The sequence below is a fragment of the Leuciscus leuciscus genome (assembly GCF_965113295.1).
Source record: "Leuciscus leuciscus genome assembly, chromosome: 25".
Lineage (NCBI taxonomy): Eukaryota > Metazoa > Chordata > Actinopteri > Cypriniformes > Leuciscidae > Leuciscus > Leuciscus leuciscus.
The window spans coordinates 12725712-12750435 of NC_138724.1; the positions used below are offsets into that span (position 1 = coordinate 12725712).

The following is a 24724-nucleotide window of genomic DNA, read 5'->3' on the forward strand; positions in this document are numbered from 1 at the left end:
TAAAAATACAAAGTAACTAAAGTAATATAAAACAGTACAAGATTATAACAAACAAAAGAAAAAGGGTGCTACTTTATACAACATCACACCTGCGTACAATGCTATAAGCTCTAATTGCCTTTTGTGCAATTACACAAAACAGAACAATAAAGCTTGAAATCATTTTTAAAGCAAGAGTCAATGAGTTTCAGAAGCAGTTTGAATAATAATTTACAGCTTTTCTTTTTCTGTTATTATTATTATTATTATTATTATTCCTTTTATTTATTTTTTTACCTTCATTATTTATTTTAAATATACTGCATATTCTCTTTTTCTACTTGTCTGAATTTGTTCAATATTTTAAACGACTATTGTCATGTCCATTGTTTGTAATGTGACTGGCATTTAAATAATTAATTAAATAAACAAATAAATAATTGTAGTAATAATTTACAGGAGAATAATGAAACAAAATCTATTTAAACGTTTGGATACAGCTAAAACAACTTTATACAAACAAACCCATAGATATACTGACCCCTTGTGTCTTTTGTGTTTTAATTGTTTCACCTAAAATATAAATTCCTAAAACTAAAACATTTCTTTGTAAGCTGTAAATACACCAATATTTTGCTCTTCGCATTTTTTAAACTTTTTTTATTATAAAATAAGTGAATCATTATATAAAAACAATACGTGTTTTGTTGTTGGATTTTCCCCCAATATTCCTTACTTTGAGTTTTATTTTCCAATTTTGTGTATCAGTGGACTATATTTTCATTAAAGTTATTGAGGAAGAAAAAAATTATAGAGTGAAGTATCGAGTCAAACAATAAATAGGCGGATAGTTTGTATTATTCGATAATCATAGACGATTGGCTCTTGCACACCGTATGCAAATGACCTAATTGTGACTGACAAGTGATACATCCAATAAGAATGCAGATACGCGCTGACGTACGCACGTACACGTTCCGGTTATATTTAGGGCCTATATAAGCACCAAGCCAGTCCATACCAATACTGCCCTAGAGCTTGTTGTCAAAAGCCGGTCATTGCCTAGTATCGAATATGTGGTAGCACATTCTTGTGTGCTATTACACTAAAATTAAAGTGCATTTATTATCCGTGGTATAACCATATTTAGACTGGACTCGCCAGTGTTGATTATCGGCTAGTTATTGATCAAGCCCTAACACAACATCTCACTGAAAGGACACCGATCTGGATTATTTGTATCTACAGATGTTTCGTCTACTATAATGCAAGATGCATGCTGGTGCTCGGAAAAGGCTGCTCGACTGCTTAATACTTGTCCCTTTAACCGCCTCCACCTATTGAAAATAACCGTAAACAGCTGAAAATCGTTGATATTTTGTGGTAAGTGATGATTTAGCAACAGTGTGTCCGCCCATATTTGTGTATAACAGCCTCCGAGCGCAGGCCATGTCGCCCAGAAAAAGCATAATTTACCTGTTTTTACGTGTGGTATTGTTGGGTTTCGATCCTTTAAACACTTTGTCGGGATTGTCAATGGACATATGAAGCTTTATACACGTTTTTTAAATGGATAATAGCATAATTGCAAGGTCATGATAAACGCTTGAAGTCAATAGAGGCTTTTCAGACGCGGAACTTACTGCAAACCCAGAGGTAAAAAAATATAGAAAAGCTGTTAACATGTATGTTTACCGTGGCGATTAATTATACAAAAGTACGCGAGCGAATTGGTTTAATGTGAGCTTTGTGTACATATTTATCTATTGCATTGTATTATTGTCATATCACGCCCAAGTGAAATTCGGGCCCTGCGATATTATGGCGCTTAACTATACTTCTTAACACTGAACTTGTCTTAACTTGATTTACAATCTAAATCACTTTTTGTTGGCGTAAGTCCTTTTAACCTGTAATGTTGCGTTTAAGGTTTAACGGATTCATGTTCGTGGTCGTCTGCTTTTTAATCGACTCGTCTTAAATTAAACGAACACGATTTGTTACAAATATTTCGTTAAGTTTTGTTTTTGTGGACCGTGCATTTACTAATCCCCTATTCACTATAACTTATAGATATCGCTACAATCTCGAATGATGCCAGATAGTGGTGTTCTAGTCAGTTTCAGGTAATCGGTTTAAGTTTCCGAGTAATTTATTTGAGTTATAAATACGACAACAAAAAAAGTTGATGTAAAAAGCTTTGTAACATTTTAGATGGCACTAGCATATAAATAACTTCAAATTGTTACATTGTGGACTCTGCTATAGTGTAATGTCTATTGAATTGATTCTGTTTACTGTAGATTAGTCGATTATGAGTTAAAGTAATTCAAAACTGTGTTATTCTATGATTAGTTGAATTAGTCTATTTAATTGGTTTCTTTTAGTTGTATTAACAAAGTGATTGAAAAAAATATTGTACAAAATAATACAGCATTAAAGATGAGACAGAGTAATAATATATAGGTATGTAACTTCTATAGGTGTTAACAAATTATATACTTCTCATGTGTGTGTGTGTGTATATATATATATATATATATATATATTTGCAAACTGTAGTGAATTGTGGTTTTCTGTTGTGGATCTATTGATTCAGTTACATATTATTGATTAATCTGTTTTAGTTATATTTTTAGCTTTAGGGTTGTTTACGCGACACCGCTTTCAACTGGAAACGGAAGACTTTCTATGCGTTTTGGCCGTTCATTTGCACGACAACTCTGTTTTTGGGGCCTGACAACGCAAACTTTTGAAAACGGGTTTCAAACGATTTCTTCTCCATGTAAACAACATCGGCCCTGTCCCAAATGGCACCCTAAAGTAAATACTCGTGATCTTCCTACGAGTCTGCACTTTCGTGACGTAATGCCGCTTTGACTGTCGGGAAGAAGTCTGCTGCGGATGCGGGCTCGGCTAAAGTGCGCATCGAGGGTGCATATCGGCCACGAAGGGGGCGCTCGCAACCACCCTTCTGAAACCTAAAATGACAAGTGGGACACCCTACGGTCTAGTGGACTAAATGGTCACGAGGCACCCATTGTAAGTCCACAAGATCGAAAGTGCATATGAAGTGTGCCATTTGGGACAGGGCCATAAAGGTGAATTTGTGAAATTGGTGACGGGTGTATTATGTGTTCTTGGGGTGTTTCTTGAAAAAGTGACACTGCCAACTACTGGCCTGGCATGCATAATACAGCCTTTTTGAGTCATTTTCGCATATCCGTGTGAATTGGGATTGCTTTGACAATGTTGTCATCTGTTTTTAGTACATCGTTGTCGTGTAAACATACCCATAGTTATTAATATGGTAAAGCCGAAAGAGGAGTGTATAGCTAATGCTTTAATAATAGTGTTTAAATTCTCTCGTTATGTTGGGTCGGTTCAGTAGACCTGCCATTTTTAAGTGTAAATGAGATGTAAACCTTTAGTCTTGCCTAATTGTATGCTGTTGTAGTTTAAGGTTAAACAAGAAAGGTTGTAAGTTCAAATCCTAAATGGCTTTATTAACGAACTATCACTGTTGTGCCCTTGCGCAAGATTGTTAGACTAACACAGGGTTATTATGTGTGCAAGCTATACCAAGAAAGACATTTTGGCAAAATGAACTGCTCATTGATTTTCACCATGTTGTTTTTCTGCTGCAGGTGAAGAATGACCGAATATAAGCTTGTGGTGGTGGGTGCTGGAGGCGTGGGCAAGAGCGCTCTCACCATCCAACTCATCCAGAACCACTTTGTGGATGAATACGACCCAACCATAGAGGTGAGCCATGGGTTACCGCTGTCAGGGCGCTCACTTTCTACTGCCACACAAAGCTGTGAAACTCACCCTTATGTAAATTTGCATCCACAAAAAAAAGTATTGTTAAATGTTCAAGAGTGCTATCCGGTTATTCTGGTTTTAAAGAAGCTGGTTACCAGGTGGAACGCCTTTGTGTTCCTTCCTTTTTAGTTTTCTGGCATAGCGTCAGTTTTAAACCTCTGGCCGAAAAGTGTAGTTTGTATGGTTTGTAGATGTCATTTTTAGTTGTAATTTTGGATATGTTTGTTTTGTAGAGGCATATCCTTTGGAATAATGAATGAACTGGCCAAAATAAGACCAGGTGCATGCATTTCGTTCACCTATACGCCCATTTTGCTAGAATTAATTAACACTTTAAGGGGCCGTTTACACACAAAGTTTTCAGTTTTTTGTTGAAAACGGTCTTAAGCCTTTTGGCTGTTCGATTACATGACAACGACGTTTAAACGGAGTTCAAAGTGCATGTTTTTGAAGTGATATCATGCGTATTGTGTGTTCAGTCTATAGGTGCATAGTTTTTCTTCACAGTGACATCGCCATCTACTGGCCAGACGTAATTAAAACAGCGTTTGTCATTTGTTTGTCAGACGGACTCTGGGCGGTCCTTGGCCAATCACAGTTTGTTTTGTTCCGCGTCATGTTTAGGGGCGTAACAATGTCCCTACTATAACAGACCAGTGTGTAAAACTTCTTTTAAACAGTCTATGCTGTGAACTTCACATACCTTTGATAATCCAGCGTTTAGTTGATCCTAATAAGCGCTCCTTGTCGCCGTTGGAAACACGACAGCATTCTTCCATGAGGGGGTTTGGCATCACGATTACTTTTTTTCCCAGGTTAAAGAACGAGACACATTTTCACCCTGAAATCCTGTAGAATTCAGATAACTTCGTAACGCTTGAGTCATTTCCAATTGTATGTGTCATACGCATCAGACGTTCAGCTCAAGGTCGTGGGCTTGATGTCTGAGGCTGAGACTAGAGCATTGTCATACGGTGATAAATTGACATGACATTACACTGTTATACTGCTCAACATGCTCAATGTCATGTCACTTGTGCAGGACTCTTACAGGAAGCAGGTGGTGATTGACGGGGAGACGTGTCTTCTGGACATCTTGGACACTGCAGGTCAGGAAGAGTACAGTGCCATGAGGGACCAGTACATGAGGACAGGGGAGGGATTTCTTTGTGTCTTTGCCATCAATAACACCAAGTCCTTCGAGGACATTCACCACTACAGGTGAGCTAGAAACTGAATACTGTGCAGATTCAAGTCTGTAAAACCTCACAGAGTCAAATGAATTGTAGATGTGTAATATTCTCCGTGTGCTTTTGCAGAGAGCAGATAAAGCGAGTAAAGGACTCTGAGGACGTCCCAATGGTCCTGGTGGGGAATAAGTGTGATCTTCCTTCCCGCAGTGTGGACACCAAGCAGGCTCAGGATTTAGCACGTAGCTACGGCATTCCATTCATAGAGACCTCAGCAAAAACGAGACAGGTATGGAAAACATGGACGGATGCGTGTTGAATACAAGTGTGTTGGACAAATCAATGAAAATAAAACTGAAGTTTTGACAGTGACTTGGTTTACATAATGTATTATTTCAAATAATGCATTTTTCAATGTTATGAATATGCGCTAAGAATTGGTTATTTTTTTAATAGTCCATTATTCGCATCCCCCAGTGCACAGCACAAATAATGAAATTGCATACAGTAGGTGTTACTGGACACAAAATGCATTTCTATGGACAAATTGGATTTTTTTATTTTTTTTTTCTGGGTGACCACCTAAAAATGTCTTCGTCAACTTTTTCGACAATTAATATACATGCGTTATATTCACGTCACGCAACGTTGTCAATTTGCTAGGTTTTTTTTTAGCACCCCATAAATGTAATGCTTTCTTTACCGCTATGTTTACGAAGCTGCGCATGACAAAGTCATCACCGATTAAAGTGTTTTCAGTGCATGTTTATTGCAATTTTAAAATCTGCATATGCCCCAGGTTACTACGATTATGAGCTTGATCGCATCAGTTTGATTTAGAGCTGCACGATTCTGGATAAAATGAAAATCGCAAGATAAATTCAAATGGATCATGATTTTTGAACGGGCAACTAAACAAAATAACATGAGGTTCTGACAAAATGTTAATTGCAGACTATTTAAAATGTTTAATTAATCTGAATGGGCAAAAAAACGAATGATTCAATGACTCGCTCACACATACTTCACTTGTTTCATTACTGGATGAATCTGTGTTTTTGAACGAATCGCTTGAATGAGAGATTTAATGATGCATATTTTTATTTTTTTTACTTGTCGCCACAATGTAATCGATTAAAATTATTTTATTTTTTTTATGAAGTGCCAAGTTACTTTCAAAAAGATGATTTACTCCATTTTGATCACTTCCATAGACATCAGTGTTTATTGAACTATAAACTTCTATCCCAGAACTTCTGTTTTTTTTTTTTTTATATATGAATATTTGTAATATAATTAAATAATGACACTGTGTGGTTGGAAAGACTGTTTGTGAAGCAGTTTCATCCCTGCACATGAGAACTGCTCTCTGGGTAAACGACCGCGGCAACACGGCTAACAATGTTCTGGTGTGATTTGTCAAAGGTTTAATAGACACCGGTGAATCGTTTACTTTTAGGAGATTGTGATCTTTTAACTATAATTGTGCAGCTCTAGTGTGATTGAAATATTGTTTACATGAGGTAAAGTTAAATCGCAATATTGCTCAAATCTCATTATCGCATTACGAGGGTGCATGTAAACCTGGCCATTGCAAGACTTTTATTTTTGACCGATTTAAAGCTGTTTTAAAGACGACATGAAATCAAAATCAACAAATGTCCGTGATCGTATTGTGCACCATTCATCATTATTAAAAAATATATATTTTCTCCACCTCTACTAAACTTTTATGCTGATGCAACCAAGGCCACCATTAAAATGAACCTATAATTTGACAGTACAACATGCTAATCAATCAAATTACCCAACCCTACATCTATTATTTTGCTCATAAATGCATCATTATGGAAGTTAAATGAGTTTTGAAAGCTATTTCATGTTGTCTTTAATACCATGTTAATATATTGTGGTGTCAAATGTGATTTTGAAATCTCATTTATAATCAAATCTATAATCAGTCGACAAATCATATAGAATGAGTCTCCCTTTCAAGAACATGTCTAGGTCACATTTCACCCGCAATGAGAGGGAAGAAATTAGACTTATTTATTTTTAGCACATTTAATGTACTTTAATTCAAAAACATGTAGATGTAGGCCTATATACGGTACATCATTGTAGCATTTTTTTGTATAAAAAAAAAAAAAATTAAGGTAACTATGACCTGGACTTTTGTTACATTCACACATCAGATTTGCAGTTTGAATGTGTAGACTTGTAGGAAAGTTGTCGAGTGCGTGCTGTTGTTTTACACTGGCGTCATGCATGAGTTTCTGTCTAGCTTTATGAATAATTAATCAGGTGCACATCACAGAACACAACTGATCTGGCTCTGGGTTTGTGCCTGGTCTCTCTCGTGCATTTATTATCATTTGTCTGTGTTTGATTTCACCTTAAGATAAATTAATCCTTTAATGACTGAGAATGCAGATTGGATTGATTTGATCAAGGGTTCAATCACTATAAATCAACTGGGGATATTAAACTGCTCTGTCTGTCATGTTTAAAAATCAGGGCAGGCGCTCTGTTCCTCCCTCTGCAGTGCTCAAATCACAACTCCTTGTGGTGCTGGGGAATAATAAAGGCTTCTGAATTCATTTTTCTCTCTGTTTTGAGCCACGAATGCTACCCACTGGTACCATACTGCATAATTCTTTCTTTATTTTAAATCCAGTGGTGTTCAGGGACGCAACTAAGGGTACGTTTACACGACAACAATGTACTTAAATCGTACTACGTAAAGGTGTGGGGTTTTTTTTTTTTCTCTTTGCATTTATGAAGTTTCACATATATCCCAGTTCACACGGATCCGCTATAACGACTAAACGTTATTATTCACATCAGGCCAGTAGATGGCGATGTCACTTTGTAAAGAAACACTACCCGCCTATAGACTTAACACGTAATACGCATGTCACAGTTTTCACAAATTTGCATTTTTGTAGTTTAAATGGAAACGATAAAGTTTTTGTTTTTCAGGCCCCAAAATGCTATTTTCATAACTGAACGGAAAAACGCATCGTGTTCTGGTTTTAGTTGAAAACAGTCGTGTAAACGTCCCCTAATTGAGAAACTCTTCTACAATAGTGCGACGATGCTGCATGCCATCGAATAACCTGGCTTTTTTTGTGGAAAGTTGATCTAAAAACTTAACTATGCCAGATTCCATTTAAATTTCCAGAAATAAGGGGGTAAAAAAAACACCACTATTAATTATGCCAGCACTATGTGGGAAAACTTTTTATAGTTTCAGTGGATTCCTGAAATCCAGTTGCGACCGTTGTCCCTTCTCAGTAATGATGGCTGTGCGTTCCTTAACACTGAAGGGAGTTGTGTTTTGCACTGCAGAGAGTGGAAGATGCCTTTTATACTCTGGTACGGGAGATCAGGCAATACCGGCTAAGAAAACTCTGTAAAGAAGAAAAGACGACACAATGCATCAAGCTTAAAAAATGTGTTTTGATGTGAGAGGGGTAAGTTTGAAGCGCTGCCCATCTGCAGTCCAGGTGTGGGGTTCGACATCTGCTGTACACTTTTCACTTGTTCTTGGGTGAATCTCACGAAAACGGTCAAAGAAATAGCCGGGTCATATTTTACCCCCAAATTATGCCATTTCATTAGGGGAAAAAGGCGATTTTTAAGGCATTTTGCCCCAAAATTTAAATGGTCATTCACTTGCACTCATGTCGTTCCAAACCCACAAGTCTTTCATTTCATTTTCGAAACACAAATGAAGATTTTTATTTTAATTATAAAAAAAAAAGGAAATCTAAGATTTGTCCTTCCATTGACAGTCTCTGCAACTACCTCGTGAATTGAGTGGTTTAGTCTCAAATTTCTGAAGAGACTCGGCTTTTATTCACATTTATTGATTGATTGTAATTGTTGCACTGAATTTAATGCAAATTTTAAAAACATTTCCAGATTATTATTATTTTTATTTATTTGTATTAATTTTTTTGGTCCTGAATTGAATTAAAATGGTCAAGAATTTATTCATTTGCATTATCTATTTATTTTTGACCCGAACTTAATGAATGAAATGCATTCCTGACAATTGTCTCTTTATGTACTATTTTTATAGTATTTTGTACTGAATTTAATTCATTTAAATTTTAAAATGTAATTATTCAGAGGAATTTCAATTTTATTTATTCATTTGTATTGCACAATTTTATTTATGCTAATTGTAATATTTAAATGATCATTTGAGGGCAATGTGTGCTTGACTGACTATCATAAATGTTACAATGCAAAAAAAAGAAAATCCTCTAAACATATTTTTTATCAAAATATAATGTATCTTTTTTGTGATGAAATATGACCGTTTCTTTGAGATTCACACTCTTATTTAAAACCATCGCTTAATTTCTTTCACTTTTTTCACTATTCTTTCAGGAAGGGTTTGGTGAACATGGTCTTTTTAACACTGATATGAGACCAGTTTTAATATGGTTATTGTGTCTAATGTGTGGAATATGGCTGCAAAAAGTTGGGCATAGACCTGTGCAATATCTTTGCTGTAACTCTTTACATAATCACCTGACGTTCTTGTTTTCCCTTTTGTTTTGAAGGGCGTGGACGACGCGTTTTATACTTTAGTCCGAGAAATCCGGAAACACAAGGAGAAGATGAGCAAAGAGGGCAAGAAGAAAAAGAAGAAATCCAAAACAAAATGTGTATTAATGTGAAACAAGCCTTTCCTGTCATTATAGACTCAGAAAGAAAGAAAACAAAACAAGTTCCACAACTGCATTTTGTACATTACACTAAATTATTAGCCTCTTCCGAATACAGAATGGATCCATATTCTACTTGCTTTCTTAAATGAAATAAGCTTTACTTCTCGTTCGGTGCCAGTTGCCCCAAAGTGTTGGTCCCATGACACCTTGAATGGCTTATTTTATCGGGTGGGCTGTCAGAACTGGTTTTTATTTTGCAGTTGGTTTTTCTAGAGTAGTTTTATAAAGGTGTGGATTTAAAAGCACTCTTTTTGGTGTGCTGTACAAGAGCTAGCCGTGTAGCGGTGTAGACAGGAACTTTTGCATGTGAGTCACTTGATTTTACAGGAACTGAAACTTTGAGGAATTATTTTTGAGGACCAACACTTCCTGGGCGGTGTTTTGATACATTATCACTGTGTATGACCCTGCCTTTGGAGGTCCCAAACTTCCCAAAAAAAACCACCTGCATGTGAACTTCCATTGTAGTCGGATTAACGCCCTCTCTCTAAAGCCATGGTAATGTGTATATATGGTGAAATCTTAACCACGTTAACCTTATTTCCCTGTTTGCATGCTGTGTTCTGTTCTTTAAACTTCCAGGGAACGGTAATGCGTTGAATACTGTATAATAACCACTGTTGTGTAGAGAGGATTCTCTCAGCTGGTCCCAACTGGCCATTATTAATTTTTCTGATATTTTCCATTCTTAAAATCTTCTTTAAATAAAATGACCTCAGTCGGTTTAGAGACCATGTGGCGATAGCAAATCAATCTAAAATCTACAATAATTTCTCATTTTGGTGCGCAGGATTGTGTTAAGGGATGATGTAAAGTAACAAAAAAAAATGATGATTTAGGCTCTAGTTGCCAAAATATGTAAGAGGAAAGAAATTGCAGCAAAATAAGGCATTACACTTTTTATCAATCACTACAGAAATGCAAAGCTGCAGTTGACCAATCAGAGTCAAGTATTCCAGAGAGTGTGTAATAACGATTCGAACCTTTCTTTTCTGTAAAGATCTACACTAGTGAAAGCCTCACTTCTGCATTGAGGAGGATTTTTATTACGTATGAATATTTCCCCTCTTGTGCCCAGCCAAACTGCGCCTTAGAAGTCGGAATCATTACATTGAAATGTTTTTTTTTGTTGGTTTTTTTGCTAAGGGGGCCGTTTACACGACACACTTTATGCGTTTCGGACAACGACAGTGGCGTTTTGGGAACAAGTTTTTGAAAACGATACCGTTATAGTCTCCGTGTAAACTACGAAAACGCCAATTTGTAAAATCGGTGATGTCGTTCGCATGCGTATTACGTGTTCCGTCTATAAGTGCCCAAAGTGGCATCGCCATCTACTGGCCTGGCATGAATAATACAGCGTTTCTAGTCGAATTCGCGGATCCTTGTGAACGGGGATCGTTTTGACAACTTTTCTTGCCTGTAAGGAAAACCGTTTCTCAGTTTGTAGTGCGTTGTCGTGTAAACGTACCCTAATTTGAGATTTGGCGAACATCACTCCGTATTAGTTATTCTGACGCAAATGTATGTGGAAAAATGATTCAAACAAATGCCTTGTTGGTTTCTGCTGCCATCAACCATCATTACTCTGTTGGTTCTACAAGCCCAGTTATAATCGATTCATAGAGGCAGTCGTGGTCCAGTATACCATGGTAAAATGTGGTTATAGCTACTGTAGGAGGGCAAATTTTCAGCCATCACTCAAACCAAAGAGAGTGATTTCTGTGGCAATACTTGTGATGTCATGAGATGATGTCATTTATAGGAGATTTACAATACACAAGCAGAATCTTGCTTTAAAACCTTTTACCATGCGTCCTTAACCGTCACTAGTTTTGCTTTTCTGATCATTTGACTGTATGACTAATACCGAGAAATCGAAATGCTCAGTAAATCAGGATGTCCGCTCTTATGCAAAGTTAAAAAGAATTTTTAAGTGATTTCTGTTCCCTTTAAGTCATTCGTTTAATAGCAGCCTGTAACGCAAGTAGCAAAGTCATTAGATATTTTTTGAATCATTTCTGAAATGTTCTCTGTCTGTTTCTGTGCCAATTGCAAATGTTGATAAAATGGTTCATGTATATACTGTATGGACCTTGTTTTAACAGCCTTTGTACGGTTGTGATAAAGATGAATATTTTGTAAAGTGTGCTTATTTTTCGGTTTCATGAATTGAATGACGCTTAATTGTAATTAAGGGTCACGTGTTAACGGTTGAGAAAGTGCCGGTCTAAGGTCATCTTCTGGCTCTCCTGTTTCAGTGAATGTGATTATTAGGAAGGAAAAAGCTGTTCTCAGATCAGCACAGTTTTATAAATACAAACCCAATCTTGTTTTCCCCCATTAATCTTACCAGTCTTATTTAATGTGCAATTAAAAGAAGTACATCAAACCCACACGAGAGTCTCTGTGTTGTTTTTTTTTTTTTTTGGTTAATAATTAATGCTTTGTAAAATGATACAGAATACTGTTGAAGTCTGAAATGAATTCAAATGTTAATTTGGCTGTTTAACTTTTTTCTTTTTGTGGGCAAATCTCATAAAACTTCATTTAAACATGTCCAAATAATATTTCACCACAATTTTATTTTGTTTAGCAATTTTGGTTACACTTTATCTTGAGGTGACAGTACTTTAGCCTATTTTAGTAAATACAATGTAACTTGAGTACTTGCTATATAGAGTTACGGTCAGGGTTTGGTTTAGTGTAAGTTACTTGTAATAATGCATAATTTACTCTTTATTACTAGTAAGTACATGTAGTAACGTGTAAACCTTAAAGTCTTACCGCAAATTATTTTCTGCATTATAACATTTTCTTGTCAATCAAGTTTGTTTGTTTTTTACCCAAATTCTCAGTACCGATTGGAATTTTTTTAATTTATTATTATTATTTGTATTAAATAAGCCTCTTATGCTCTCCAAACCGCCATGTATTTTATCCCAAAAAATACAGTAAAAATAGTAGTATTGTGAAATATTTTTTACATTTTAAAATAACAGCTTTCTATTTGAATATATTATTTAATGTAATTTATTCCTGTGATCAAAGCTGAATTTTCAGCATCATTCCTCCAGTCTTCAGTGTCACATGATCCTTCAGAAATCATGCGTTGCTGCTCAAGAAACATTTATTATTAGTATTAATGCATAAAAAATTGTGCTGCTTAATGTTTTCCCAGGATTCTTTGATAAATCGAAAGTTAAAAGAAAATTATTTTTATGAAACCGAAACCTTTTCTAACATTTTAGATGTTTTTGTCACCTTTGACCAATTTATTGCATGCTTGATGAGTAAAAGTATTCATATCTTTCAAAAATGTTACTGATGCCTTTGAACAGTAGTGTATATATCTAGTTGAAGCATTCTTCATGAGGTTTGCTCATATAACTCAGTGTGCATGTCTCTTCTGTGCCACAAAGTGGCAGTATTCTCTCATGCTATACGATATAATAGTTTCTCAGAAGGTTCTTCTGTAATGTCATCCTAACAAAATTAAAATTACAGGCACTCTCAATAACTCCCTGATTTAATCCAGGGCACGATATCATTCCTTCGGCGTAATTACATTCACCACGTGAAATTAAATATCGAGCTTGCTGTGGATTTGAAACCTACCTTTGTCTCTAGTGCCAAGATGAATAGGTTGTTCCATATTAGTTTAGCTGCAGGAGAAAAGGACACGTTTCATAGGATAAGCCATTAATAATGCAATTTTTAAATGTGATTGCAGTGTTCGGATGTCATCTCTGGTGTCTTGGACACAGTTTTACAAGGAATACCAAATTATACATGAATGTGCAGAGAACCTATAGAAATCTCAATAAAACTGTGCATAGATGGACCCGAAATTAATTTTGTTTTTTAAAATGTTGACCAATTAAGTTTTTCTATGACCCTTTTTTTCATTCATTTTTTAATTTTTCCATTTTCATATTAATAGATAATGATTTTTGGTAACGCTTTACTATAGGTTTCATTTGTTAACATTAGTTCACTGTATTAGTGTATTATATTGAACTGATAATACACATATTTTTACAGCATTTATTTATCTTAAATCAATGGTAATTTTTAAAATCTAAAGTTGTATATTTGTACATGAACAAACAATAAACAATTATATTTTTTCTGATGTTAACAAATATTAATAAATGCTTTAAAAATATATATGGCTCTTTGTCAGTTCATGTTAGCTAATGCATTAACTAAAGTTTAGGACTTTATTGTAAATGAGACTATATTATAAAGTGTTACAGAATTTTTTAATCCTTCTGGGAGGATTTCATTTGCATGTCAGGTACTATTATTTTGAATTCAGATATTTTAATGATTTTACTTATTAGTATGGAATTCCATTTCTGCCATATAAGAAAAAACAAAGTTATAGTTATAGCTATAAACAAAGTTATAGTTCTGACATAAAAATGTAGGATTATGACATACTGTCATAATTATGAGACAGTTATTGACATAAAAAGTTTAAATTATGAGGTCAAAATGAAATTATGAGAATAATTATGACCATTTTCACTTTTTATTACATTGTGACATATCACAATTTTAACTGACTACTTATGTCATATTTCTTTTGCCATAATTTTGACTTTTTTATCTTATAATTATTTCTTAGTATGTCATATTTCTTTTGTCATAATTTTGACTTTTAATCTCATAATTATGATTTAGTATGTCATTGATTTTGTCATCATTTGGACTTTTAATCTCATAATTATGATTCATGTCAAATTTCTTTTGTCATAATTTTGATTTTTAATCTCATAATTATGACTTAGTGTGTCCTTGCTTTTGTAATCATTTTGCCTTTTTATCTCATAAGTATGACTTGTTATCTCATAATCATGTGATAATTCTGACTTTATCTTATGATTTACTAAAGCCTTATTTTTCTTATGTGGCAGAAATAGGCTTCAAAATATTTGTCAACAAATGTCTCCAAAAAGGGCCACTGATGGATGGAATGATGCCATCCTGCTGACTGACAACACAAGCACTCACAGCTGATGAAATCTTTTTTCCTTTATAGAAATTTTCACAAAGAGCAAAACTTTTAGAGAAAAGCGCTACAAATTGTATTGGCTTTGGAGTGTATTAGTGTTTGTCCAAATGTTTTGGGGCCAAAATGGCAGAGCCCAAGTATATAATTCAGTCCACAGCTAAATGTTGACCGTCCCTCCCCTTCGACTCTGAACTAATCGTGTCCTAACTCGTGAAAAATGTGTCTGTGACCACAGTTGTTCATTTTACATCCTTGTCTTTCAGTGGACAAACAGGTCACCTTAATACTCACTCACTGTCTTCTGGCTCTCAGGGTCTCAGAGACGGTTTTCAACCAAGGACCACTTTGTTTTCATTCAGTTCCAAACTCTCTCCGAAACTCAATTTATGTTTGTTAAGGAAAGAATACATCTTGTTAACCTTTAATATAGGAACAACGATGGCACCACCACTCTAGCAAAGAGCACAAATAGTAAGAGAAAATGGGAGACTCCATTAAATTATGCAGAAACGGGCTATTTCTACACTGTATCATAGACTTGAGCCCTGACAGGAGAGGATGGAGAGGAAAATACTCGCTGAAGCAGTCACTGTAAATCCTCTTGATTCTCCTGGGTGCACCTTAGGCCAGTTTCTGTCAGTCAAACCTCCTCCACAACTGTAATCTCTGGCCAACAATGAGGGGCCCGTGTGTGTCTGATAAAACTGCTGAAACTGAGCGATCCTCATTCTCACTATACCTCCGTTGGGCTGAGAGGACAGTGAAATGGTGGATGTTCAAAAGCTGACAGATTCATAACTCCCTAACACATATCTGTAACCACCCCGCCCCCAAACTGGGACAAAGATATCTGTTAACTTTGCGAAATGTTCCTGGATACAAAGTGAATTTTGAACAGTCTCTTCAGAAGTCGTTACCTTCTTGCATTGTTGAGTAGACAGTAATGAGTCCAGTAAGGAGATAGTAAGAATAGGAAGGACCGAAAATAATGCAAAATCAAACACACACACACACACACACAGACATGTTGGGTTTCCATGTCTTATGGGGACTTTCCATATAGACGTAATGATTTTTATACAGTACAAACTGTATATTCTGTCCCCTAACCCTAAACCTTCCCATTAGAGAAACCTTTCTGCATTTTTACATGTCCAAAAAATACCAATCTGTAAAATGTATAAGCTATTTTCTTAATGGAGAAATGTCTCCACAAGGTCAAAAATGACTGCTATTAGACTACTATGTTTGTGGACACACACACACACACACACACACACACACACACACACACACACACACACACACACACATAGTATACAATATCATAAAAAAAAACATTTTAGGGTCAGTAAGACTTATGCTCACTAAGGCTGTCTTTATTTGATAATAAAAAAGAAAATACACTCTCTCTCTCTCTCTCTCTCTCTCTCTCTCTCACACACACACACACACACACACACACACACACACACAGACACACACATAGTATATAGCCTACCTACAATATCATTAAAACATTTTTGGGTCAGTAAGACCTATGTTCACTAAGGCTGTCTTTATTTTGTTAAAACAAATTAAATTAAATAAAAAACACGCTCTCATACACACACAATATATAGCCTACTGTATAATACATACCTATTATTTTTTAAAGACATATTTTTTTCTCATGTTTCTAGCATGTTATGTTTGGCAACAGTTCCTCTAACCCTAACTGATGGAGTGTGTAGCTTTTCATTTCTTAAACAACCATGTAGGAAGACACATCATGGCCATATTCCAGGACGACAATGACAAGATTTGTCAAGCTCAAACTGTGGAAGAATGGTTGGGATGGAGCATGAAGAATCATTTTCACACATGATTTGGCACCTGTGAGTCCAGACCTTAAATTCACTGAACGTCTTTGGGTTGTGCTGGAGGAGACTTTACAGAGTGCTGGACTCTTGCATTCCTATCACAACTGAAATATCTGAAATATCATCACAACATTTATTTCCATCAATAGGTGCATACATTTTTTTTGGCCTATTATTACTGAGTATAAGTATACAGTAAATAGTCAGTGCAAAGCCAGTTCTTTGGCATCAGTGGCTTTTAATTCAGTTCCCATCATTGAAGGCTGTACAGGTCTCTGAGTTTAATGTATAGTGATAATATTTCCAGAGGCAAAAAAGTATTGACAAAGGGAGTGTTTTGGGTGTTCTCGAGGGGACGTATGGAAGGTAGAACAAAAATATATTAGTAGTTTAGCTGTTAAACAACTAGAAGAGTAGAGGAGAAGAGTTGTGGATAAGGGAGAGCATACATTTTATCATTGAGCATAAAGCAGCGGGACAGAGCAGTCATCAGAACAGGATCCACAACAAAAACACCAGAGGTGGACAAAGTACACAACCCCATTACTTGAGAGAACGTATAGATACCCCTGCTGATTCGTATAAATCCAGCATTACTGGTCAGCAGAATAAGGTATGTTTTGCACGCTGGTTCCCAGCATGGGATGCTGGTTGCTGGTTTGCTGGTCCCCAACATGAGAACTGTGTACTGGTGGACCAGCATAAGTTATGTTTTGCATGCTGGGATGCTGGTTGCTGGTGAACCAGCATATGTTGTATTTTGGGTGCTGATATGATTCCAGCAAGACCACAACAAAACGTGTGTATGTGTTAAAAGTTGTTGAAGTCTGTTTGCAGTCACCATTATGGTGATTAGTGTTCCACGGTCTGACTTTTAGTTAAGCACTTGGCCCTTTTACTCTGGTTGAATTCATTTTTTTCCAGCAATTGTCGAAAGTGCATGCTATCACTATTGACTGCAATATTCTCTTGACTGCAATGACATACCTTTTTATATGTACACTTTTTGTGATCAGTGACCGACAGCTGGATATTGACATGGGAGTTCCGAAATAACCATTAAAGTCTTTAAAAACAGCAACTTTTCATTTTGAGCTTTCATAATCAATAGTTATTTCTTAGCACAAGCCCTTCTCACAACTCCTGTTATTGATCAAACTGCTAATGATTATACTGTTATTTGGCAGTTTTCTTTGTTTTCATGTCTCTAAATGTCTTTGTTTTGCAATGTACACAAGCTCTGATTAGAGTATATATCATTTGAAACATGAGAGAAATCTTCTGATCCTTTGAAACGTTTCACAAGCTCCGTTTTGCTTGAGAACAGCATGAATATGTTGGACCAGCACTGACCAACACACAGTAAACCAGCCCAGACCAGTATGGAATTCATGCTGGTTTATGCTGGATTTTTCAGCAGGGACTACTGGTCAAATATTACTCAGTTACAAGTGAAAGTTGTAAAGAAATATTTTTACTTAAGTAAAAGTAAGTACTTGCTTTTAAAAGTACTTAAGTATTAAGAGTAAATTTGCTTTTTTATGTCAACACATTGTTTTATTATTGTTGCTTTGTTGTGTGAGTACACGCTGTGCCATCATGGTGGATTAAACCAGTCAGTGATGCTTCATCCAACATGCTAGCATATGACTATACCTTGAACTTATGTAAATACTTGTTTAAAAGTTACAAAGCTCTTTTCAAAGTTTAAAACACACTAGAGTGGTGCAGGTATGAGGTCACTAATGCCGCGTTCCAGGCAACCTGTAACCGGTGTTTTTCCAACTCGTAACTGGGAGTACATCGATCTAGTACGAGTTCACGGGTGGGAAGTCACGGGTTTGACTGCCGTTCCAGTGCACTTTCATGGGTATAAGGTTGGAAAAACATGGGTTACAGGTTGCCTGGAACGATGTACTCCCAGTTACGAGTTGGAAAAACACGGGTTGGTTGCCTGGAACGCGGCATTAGCATCACACTGGTTCCCTCAACAAAAACCAAATAGGATTTTTCCATAGGCTTTTGGATTATCACACAAAACAAGCTCTGTGATCAACAACAAAAATGTATGATACTTACACGCTTTGTCCATCAAGATAATTTTTTTACAGATGAACGCAATTTTCATGAATTTTGAAGCCTAAATGTAGTCGCTAGAAGCAAAAAGCTAAAGGCTTTAAACGAACTACACCATGATCCCCCGACTTCAACGGCACAATCATTAAGCTTATGAAAATTCTTTACGTTTTTATCTAAAAAAACGTTTTCCGTAATATTGGTGTATTTTATGTTGTAGAATAAAAAGTGAAAGTATATTAAGCTTGTGTTCACTGGAGACCTTATTTCAACCATTTAACCAAAAACCCATTGACTTTGGGACGATAGAACCGGAAGAGCTAAAATGATAATTCGGTTCTGCATTTTGGCCTTCAAATTTACATCATACCTGCACCACTGATTTGCGATCGTGCCGTGCTTATTCCATTCATTCATGTATCATATCGTACAATGTTTAAATTATTTAAATAGATATATCAAATAGTATAGAACATATGATGTATTTTAGTTGATTTACTCTTGACAAGCTCTGATTTCTGAGAGACTGACGGAAAGGCAACAGCAACGCAACTATTTGATCTGAGCTCAGTTTATTCATAAAGTTTGCACTCATTCCCTTCACACACTCATTATTGCGTAGTGATTTTAGAGGTTTATGTATAATTACATGCTATCCACTGGCTCACCAGAAAACACGACACACGGCTGTGTCAGCCGAATCTATTTTCTATTATTCGGCAAAATTATTTGTTATTCGTTTTGAAGCCATTATCTGTGCCTTTACGAAAAAGGTACCGATCTCACAGCAGTTCGTACGAATTTTATGAGGTGGCTAATTCGTACGAATTCATACGACCTCACTCGTACGAATTAGTAAGATTTTTACTAAATCGTACATATTTTACGAGTTGCCCAATTCGTATGAATTCGTACGTATGACCCCTGACCCCGCCCCTAAACTTACCCATCATGTGGGTTTAGACAAATCGTACGAATTCGTAAGAGTGAGGTCGTACAAATTCATACGAATTAGCCACCTTTTAATCCCTCGAACGAATTTGTACGAATTGGTCTTGAGATAGCGTTGGGTATTCGGCTTCGGGCACATCCCTAGAGCCTATCCCATGTTTCTTAGGCCAGAGCAGGGGAAAGCACCCAGTCCATCCCAGTATTATATTATTTGCTGTATTTGTATATTTGTAATGTTCTGTGCCATGCATGTCTGCCATACTCTCTTGGAGCTCTTGTTAATTGAATTGTGCTGAAACATCTGCTCGTGCTTGTCTAGCTTTTAATTCAGGTTCACCTTGCACTTTCTGCACCAAGCAGTTTGTAAAATATATATTTGTTTAAAATTTGCTATATACTTTTTTAGTCTGGACTGAATTCGATATTGTTTTTGCAAAAATGTTTCTGTGTACCCTCAGATGACAGGCCCTGCCACAATACACACGGTTACAAAGAATATACAATAGATCTGTGCAAGCTACAAATATAAGCTTTGATTTTGTGTGTAGGCCTATTAGAATTTGTCTCTGCTTAGAAAGGCTACTTGTGATGATCTTGAATCCATCATGTGGTTTTACCACCTGTAAAACCCCTGTATTATGGTGATTATCAACATGCTGAATATCAATCCAATGATCATCCAAATCAGGCATGATAGTCTTTAGTATAAGTGCACTTTAAAAGCAAAATCCTGTTCAATTGAATTTTTTTTAATATTTTTATTTTTCACTTCCAGAGTTGTTTTTAGCTCTAATGTATCATTACTGAGGCAAAGTCTTTTGTTATATAATTATGCAATTTCTGTGGATTTTATATTTCGGGGAATGTGACTGATGGGAATGATTCGGAAATGTAGTTCGGAAATGGTGCACCATCTCCTCATAAAACAGCTAAAAATGAGTAGAGCGTTTGTGTCAAGCTTTATCGTTATTCTACACCTACAGTATCCTGAACAAATGCATACAAACTAAACTGTGCCGTCATACATTTTTAGCATTAAAATGTTTCCGTCATGATTCTGCAATTGACACGCCAGCTTCCCGCCAATCACCATTCACACAACGCACGAGGCAGCCGCCAGAGAAAATGATACACACCTTAACAAGCACTGTTAGTGCCTTTGTGTTCATAACAGGTTTAATTTGCCATAAATAATGTATATTACGGTGAGTTCGTGAAAAGTAGTTTGATAGAGAAAAAAATAAGAATCTAGTTTTGGTAAGTTGAAACGTTACGCAACTAAGGTGCAAACCGCTAATACTAACTGTTTTGATCTTTTAATGCGATAAATGTGCTGCATTTTACGTTGTTCATTATTTATAGATGGTATGTTTATAATTGAATACGCTGATTTTGTTGTGGATCATAAAAGAGAGTATAGCTAAGTTGTTGTTGCCTTTCATTCTGAGGAAGAGAATATTTGTGCATGTAGTAGAAATAAAAATGACATTGATATAAGAGAAATCGTTACTGAGAGTGTGATATAATCAGTATTTCTGTTAATGTTATTGCCTGGTAAGATCCTGACCTGAGCAGCCTTTGTCTTATGAATGCAGGTCAGGTTTTATCGTAACCCCATCCATTTTGAGAAGTTATTCAGTTCACGGATGTTTTATTGATGTCGAGCCACCCAACTAAGCCTGAAGATGCTTCGCATAGAGAAAAGAAGATTCATAGCTCTGCAATAACACCTGCATCTCTAGACCTGTGGAAAGGTAGGACTTTATCATCCTCACATTATGCAACTGTGATGTATAAAACTCTTGTGAAAAAGATTGCAAATAAGCATTGTTTTTGTTCTTTAGCCTTGAGAGAGGGCAGAGAGATCACCAGTAGTTGATGGATTTTGAGCATTGTTTGAGTATTGCATATTGAGTATGGTTTTTCTGCGTATATCAATACCTTTCAGCTTTTCAAAGTCCTTTCACATATTTGCTGAATTGTCAATATTGCAAAAACTGTGGCGCTGAAGTCTTGATTCTGACTGATTCACATTCAAAAATGTTGATTATTTTTTTGTTGATAACACATTCACAATATCACTTTGTCATGTTCTTTTCTAATTGCTACAAAAGTTAAAATGAACTTCAAAGAGCCTATAGCAAATAAACCAGACACTGGGCAAGCAAATCTGATCAAATTGACAAATTGGGCAAAAGCTGGAAGGGGCGACTGTCTAGCCCAAAATTGAATGTACATATTTAATATGTACACATTTAATAACCTTCACCAGTGCATGTGTGGATTGAATGTATAAGAACAGTCGGGGAGACTGGAGTTGGTTTGGAACAGGGTTCATTTCATGTTCATAATTGGATGCTGTCACAAAAATATGAATTTTTGACCTCTTGATCAACACTTACTGATTCTATCATGATATTAGAAGATTAAAACCTGTCAAGCTCAAGACAACTTTTCAAATTTGCAATGTCAAAACAAAAATGAACCCCCCTCGGCTAAAAAATCTTAGATAATGTGTGAAATTATGGAGATAGGAACCAGTGATAAGTGTGTCTTACATAATTTATTAATTATGTCTAATGTAAGACTATTCACATTAGCACAATATTCACTTTTTTTAAATATTATTTTTGGCCCATAATGTGGATGATGTGGTGAGAAATTCAACTGGAGGAAATATCTTTAGTGTCCCTATTGGCTATTTAATGGGAAAAAGTGCTAAAAAATTATAAATATTCATTAGCATTGTATAAATTTTTTTTTTAAAAAAGTTTATATATATAAGTAACATGCATTACGTAATCAGATTTTTTTTAATGTTACAAGTAATGTATTACAAGTCACATACATTATGTAATCGCATAAATACATGTAATCGCACAAATACATATGTGTATTTAACAAACTAATCAATAAAATTATATCAAATCATGTGAAAACTAGAAAATATATACAAAAAATATAAATGCGAAATATTGCAAAGGCAATTGAACTTAATACAAGTTGCACTTTGCGTATCTTTGATATCAGAATATGAGGACGTGATTCCATCAGAGATCTATACAGCCTGTAAAGGTACAACTGTGGAAACCACTCAGATGCTCCCTCCAGTGTACTAGAGTATCAATTTACCCTTATTAGCTGATAATTCTGATTATGTTCAAGATGGACACATTTCTATCATAGCTCTCCTCTGAGAAAACCTAGCAATACGTTTTTTTCAATCTCATCTGAAATGAGCAGTGTTGGGGGGTAACGCATTACAAGTCACATGCATTATGTAATCAGATTTTTTTTTTAATGTTATGAGTAAAGTAATGCATTACAAGTAACATGCATTACCTAATCAGATTACTTTTTGATCTAACAAGTAAAGTAATTAATTACAAGTAATGTGCATTACGTAATCAATTACTTTTTGATGTTACGAGTAAAGAAACGCATTACAAGTAAAATTCATTACGTAATCAGATTTTTTTTATGTTGTTACGAGTAAAGAAATGCATTACAATAACGTGCGTTACGAAATCAGATTACTTTTTGATCTAACAAGTAAAGTAATGCATTACAAGTCACATACATTTTATGTAATCGCATAACTTTTTTTGATGTCAATGAAAATTACATTCTAATAATACAAATACATTTATTTACAGTCAAAAAAAGTCACTGCAGATTTAAGTATTTTCAAAAACAATATTCACAGTATAAGTATGAATTGTAGCTGAAATATAGCCATTGATGCATGACGTCCACTACAGTGGACAGATGATTAATCAGATTTTTCTTCCAATCTAAAATCAAAACTTGGATAATTTAATTGTGATAGGACTCATTAGATATTGCTTGATGCTGCAATATTTTTTTTTTTTACCTACAAGAACCTCCCAGTATAGAAGGAATGGGTGGATATTCCGGAGCAACTTGGCATTTCTGACTGACCATTGGCCATCTTGGTTTGGAGGGGGGAAAAAATCGAAACACAACGGCTTGCCACTTGGTTGCAATGTATAGGATGATGCACCAGGGTCCAATGAAGAGATTTATGTGCAACTATGCCATCAAAACCCGTGCAAAAAAAAAAAAAAATGCTTTTTTAATAGCTGTCCACTGTAGTGACCACTATGCATGAAAGGGTTAAATAGTTATGAAAATTATTAAATAATAAAAAATGTCACTCATCCTCTAGAAGTTCCTAACCTGTGATGTGTATAAAACCTCTGTATGATTTTCTGTTTTTCTGTGGGAGGAAAAGGAAAAGTATTTCTGAACTTTTCCATACAATGTTTCATGTGCCATGTTTCAGAAAAAAAGCTCCTTAAAAGTCTCCTGAAGTCATATGCATTTATTTTAGTATTATTTATATACTATTTTGTTTTTTATTAATTATTTGAGTTATTTATCAGTTTTCATTTGAATTTTAGTTTTTAGTAATATTTCTAATTGTCACTTACATGTTTTTAAGTTAAAGTTTTGGTAACACTTTACAATAAGGTTTCATTACAACTTTAGTTAACATGAACTACTAGTGAACTGCACTTCTACAGCATTTATTAATCTTTGTTCATGTTAATTTCAACATTTACTAATACATTCTTCAAATCAAATGTTGTATTTGTTATCATTAGTTAATGCACTGTGAACTAACATGAACAAACAATGAACAGCTGTTAAAGGAACACTCCACCGTTTTTTGAAATAGGGCTTATTCACATTCTTTCATACATTTAGATAGGTGGGTAAATGCATTTTTGTCTCAGTGCATGCATTGTTTTAGTTTGACAGGGTCGGCGCTAGCTTAGCTTAGCACAATGAATGGAATCCTTTGTTGCCAGCTAGCATGGCCGAGTAAAAGTGATAAAAAACAACAAAAAAAACACGTAACCCACTTCTTGTGGCCTGCGTATTCACAACGAGTACAAATAGAGATGCAGATTAACACTAGGCGATTTCCTAGGCAGATATTGATTTAGGACTATATTAGGGGGAAGCACAGGCGAAGCACAGCTACTTAGACGAAGCACTGCTACTTGGGCGCAGAGATCACGCAACACATGAAATCCCACGACTTCCGTC

The 24724-nt window shown here is 35.5% G+C and overlaps 1 protein-coding gene across 2 annotated transcripts; it reads left to right on the forward strand.

Moving 5' to 3' along the window:
• Nucleotides 1-991: 991 nt before the first annotated feature.
• Nucleotides 992-12135, forward strand: kras (v-Ki-ras2 Kirsten rat sarcoma viral oncogene homolog). 2 transcript variants are annotated; one of them, XM_082159181.1, is made up of 6 exons: nt 992-1362; nt 3627-3744; nt 4847-5025; nt 5124-5283; nt 8346-8470; nt 9572-12135. In XM_082159181.1, the coding sequence occupies exons 2-5, from the start codon at nt 3634-3636 to the stop codon at nt 8463-8465; spliced, it is 570 nt and encodes a 189-aa protein (XP_082015307.1). In that variant the 5' UTR covers nt 992-1362; nt 3627-3633; the 3' UTR covers nt 8466-8470; nt 9572-12135. The 2 variants fall into 2 exon arrangements, with proteins under 2 accessions (XP_082015307.1, XP_082015308.1); XM_082159182.1 differs by lacking the exon at nt 8346-8470.
• Nucleotides 12136-24724: the final 12589 nt, after the last annotated feature.